This window comes from Moschus berezovskii, chromosome 3, assembly GCF_049115385.1.
Source record: "Moschus berezovskii isolate FMDL1 chromosome 3, NW_MosBer_1.0, whole genome shotgun sequence".
In the NCBI taxonomy this organism is placed as follows: Eukaryota; Metazoa; Chordata; class Mammalia; order Artiodactyla; family Moschidae; genus Moschus; species Moschus berezovskii.
Window position 1 is genome coordinate 116,826,037 of NC_142462.1, and position 3,461 is coordinate 116,829,497.

The following is a 3,461-nucleotide window of genomic DNA, read 5'->3' on the forward strand; positions in this document are numbered from 1 at the left end:
TTCACTCTGTCTCCATGGACAGTACAGGGGGAAAAGCATTGTAAAGGCAGAACTTCCAGCGCTCTGGCTGGATGGTAGGCCAGAAAAGCCAGGTGTATCACCACAGTTGGCAATGGTAATGTGGAACATGGTCGTTTGATACTGTTTACCTTGGACGTGTTTGTGAAAGACAGTGTAGGGTAATAGAGCATGGTGTTCAGACTAAGACTGAATGTGATTCCTGCCCTGCTGCCAGTGGGAACGTGGTGGGTTACTAATACTTCTCCAAAACTCAATTTCTTCATTACTAAGATGTGTATAAAGGCTACGTGCAAATCAAATTACATTGTGCACATAATGAGCCCAGTGTATGATCTAACCTATAATGCACCATTAAAAATGATATCTATTACTGTTGTTACTAGTCAAAGAAGGCGAAAGATGGAAGGTCTAAATGGACCATGGAGTCTGACCAGTCATTTTTTCTCCCAGGAGAGTTAAGCCCTGTGTCTCCAATATGGACATGGAGAACCAGACACGGGTCAGCAGGTTCATCCTGGTGGGGTTCCCTGGGAGCTGGGGCATGCGTGCAGCAGTGTTCCTCCTATTCCTCCTGGCCTATATTCTGACAGTGGCTGAAAATGTGACCATCATCCTGTTGGTGCAGCAGAACCGGCCACTGCACAAGCCCATGTACTTCTTCCTGGCCAACTTGTCCTTCTTGGAGATCTGGTACATCTCTGTGACTGTGCCCAAGTTGCTGTTTAGCTTTTGGTCCGTGAGCAACAGCATCCCCTTCGCTCACTGTATGATACAGCTTTACTTCTTCATCGCGCTCATGTGCACGGAATGCGTGCTCCTGGCCGCCATGGCCTACGACCGCTACGCGGCCATCTGCCGCCCGCTGCGCTACCCCGCCATCATGAGCCACGGGCTCTGCTTCCGCCTGGCTCTTGGTTCCTGGACCATTGGCTTTGGCATCTCCTTGGCTAAGACCTACTTCATCTCTCGCCTCAGCTTCTGCGGCCCCAATGTCATCAACCATTTCTTCTGCGATATCTCTCCGGTGCTTAACCTTTCCTGCACAGACATGTCCACGGCTGAGCTGGTGGACTTTGTCCTGGCGCTGGTCGTCTTCCTCCTTCCCCTCACCATCACTGTCCTGTCTTACGGAAGCATCCTGGCCACCGTTCTGCGCATGCCCACGGGCAAGCAGAAGGCGTTTTCTACTTGTGCGTCCCACCTCGTGGTGGTCACCATCTTCTACTCAGCTACAATTTTCATGTACGCCCGGCCCCGAGCCATTCACGCCTTCAACATGAACAAAGTTATCTCCATCTTCTATGCCGTTGTCACCCCTGCCCTCAACCCTTTCATTTATTGTCTAAGGAACCGAGAGGTCAAAGAGGCTCTGAAGAAACTGGCTTATTGCCAGGCCAGATCTGACTAGTCTGTTACAAGTGATTAGAAGAAGTAATTTGATTTGGAGCCTGCTCTTCAATCCCCATCCGTTCTCATTTAATGCCTCAGCTGGATAGTAACATATTACTCATGTTAATGCGACCTCACCACATCCACATTAACCACCGGCTCTTGGTTGTGTCCTGAGATCTACGTCTGCGCCTGTGGTCTGTGTTTTAAGGGCATGCCCTTTGAACAGAGAATTCTCTTTGACTGTGATCCAAAATGGGGTTTCTAAGATTGTGAGTAAATTCCCGAGTTGAGTGGGAGAGAGAGGTGGCAGCATATGAATGAGCTGTTTTAGGATCTAGCAAGCACTGTACTCTCCGGGGAATCAGATTTGGTGACGGCTTCCTGACTTCTCAGCTTCTTGACTGAGACAGAGGGAGCTGCTCCTTTAATAATCCCATTCTGGATTTGATGCCAGGAGTCACTCTTGGTGGCAAAGACTAGAGGAACAGTCTCTAGCCTCTTTCAACACTTGTTGTAAACACCCATTTCCCTGCATTACTCTTCTGCTTCAAAACAGCTGGAGTGCTTTCTGTTACCTGCAAGGTGTCACCTATAAGTGAACTATTCCTTTAGAGTTTACATTTTGTCTTCTGATATAACTTATTCAGTTGTTTTGTGTTGAATTTCATATTTCCTTCCTAGCTGTCACAGCGTATTTATTTGTATCCTCCAGCGGATGAACACATGATCGCTGATGAGCAAATGAATATCATCACGTATATTACTTGCTGAAGGAAGCTTGCACTTATAGTCCTCTTTCCTTCTGGTCTCAGTATTCTCTCAGTTCTCTTCAACTTTCCTTTACTTCTTCTGGCCTCACTCTCTTGCCTCATATACGAACAAGTAGCCCAGTCTTAGGAATTAAGAGACTTTCATCCTATACCACAGTGACTCTCTACTTCCCTACTTATTTATCTGACACCCTACCCATGTAAGCTTTACCTTTTTGATAAGGTGAGCCCAGACACCTGCAGAAGTGCATATGGATATGCCTACTCTTGGTTCATGGTTCTGACAAAGGCAAAAGGAGCTATACTTTAAGCTGTATTCAATGTAACATGCTGATATCAGTAGGAATTTAAATATTCTCTTGTGTGAATACTGTGTGCTCAGTCACGTTCAACTCTTTGCGACCCCAAGGACTGTAGCCTGCCAGGCTCCTTTGTCCATGGACTTTTCCAGGCAAGAACACGGGAGTAGGTTGCCATTTCCTACTCCAGGAGGTCTCCCTGAATCAAGGGTTAACACGTGTCTCCTGCTTTGACAGGCAGATTCTTTACCACCGAGCCACCTGTAAAGCCCCATATTGATTCATATAATTACCTTATTTGGTTATAGAAGGAAGATAATACTTTAAAACAATGATTTTTCTTTTTTATTTTCAATCAACTCATGAGGCAACCACTTATTGAGCTTTTTCACCTTTCCAGTTTAAGTGCGGATTGCCATAGAATGGTCGGCGTTGAATTCTTCAGCACCTTCTCACATAGTTGTAAGAGGATCAGCTTCTCTGACACTCTCAATCCGTCATTGTCAACTTCTGGTGGCTGGCCACTATGCTTCTCATATTCAAGTCTCTCATTTCCTTTGCAAAACTTCTTGAACCATCACTACACTGTACATTTGTTAGAAGTTCTGGGCCAAATGCACTGTTGATGATACAAATTGTCTCCTCTGCTTTACCACCTATTTTTAACTGGAATAAAAAATCGCTTGAATTTGCTTTTTGCCTAACATCATTTCTATAGTCTAAAATATAAAATAAGCAACAAGTAATAAACCCTTAACAAAAAACATAAAGTGAAGAAATGCACATTAAAATGATGTTTAACATAACCACATTCATTTAAAAATAATCATACGGTAGCTTTATTTTAGCTTTTAAAGGAATCTGCATACTGTTCTCCAGTGACGGCTCCAATTTACATTCCCAACAACAGTATAGGAGTGTTCTCCACACCTTCTCCAGTATTTATTATTTGTAGACTTGTTGATGATGGAATACTTCA

At 44.6% G+C, this 3,461-nt stretch overlaps 1 protein-coding gene across 1 annotated transcript; it reads left to right on the forward strand.

Annotated features, from left to right (window-relative positions):
• Positions 1 to 496: 496 nt before the first annotated feature.
• On the forward strand, positions 497 to 1,429 carry OR6B1 (olfactory receptor family 6 subfamily B member 1). The gene has a single exon (XM_055420317.2). It carries the CDS (start codon positions 497 to 499, stop codon positions 1,427 to 1,429), a length of 933 nt encoding a protein of 310 aa, XP_055276292.2.
• Positions 1,430 to 3,461: the final 2,032 nt, after the last annotated feature.

Excerpts from the sequence above, each read along its gene's own strand:
- OR6B1 (XM_055420317.2), top strand. The coding sequence starts at position 497 with ATGGACATGGAGAACCAGACACGGGTCAGCAGGTTCATCCTGGTGGGG.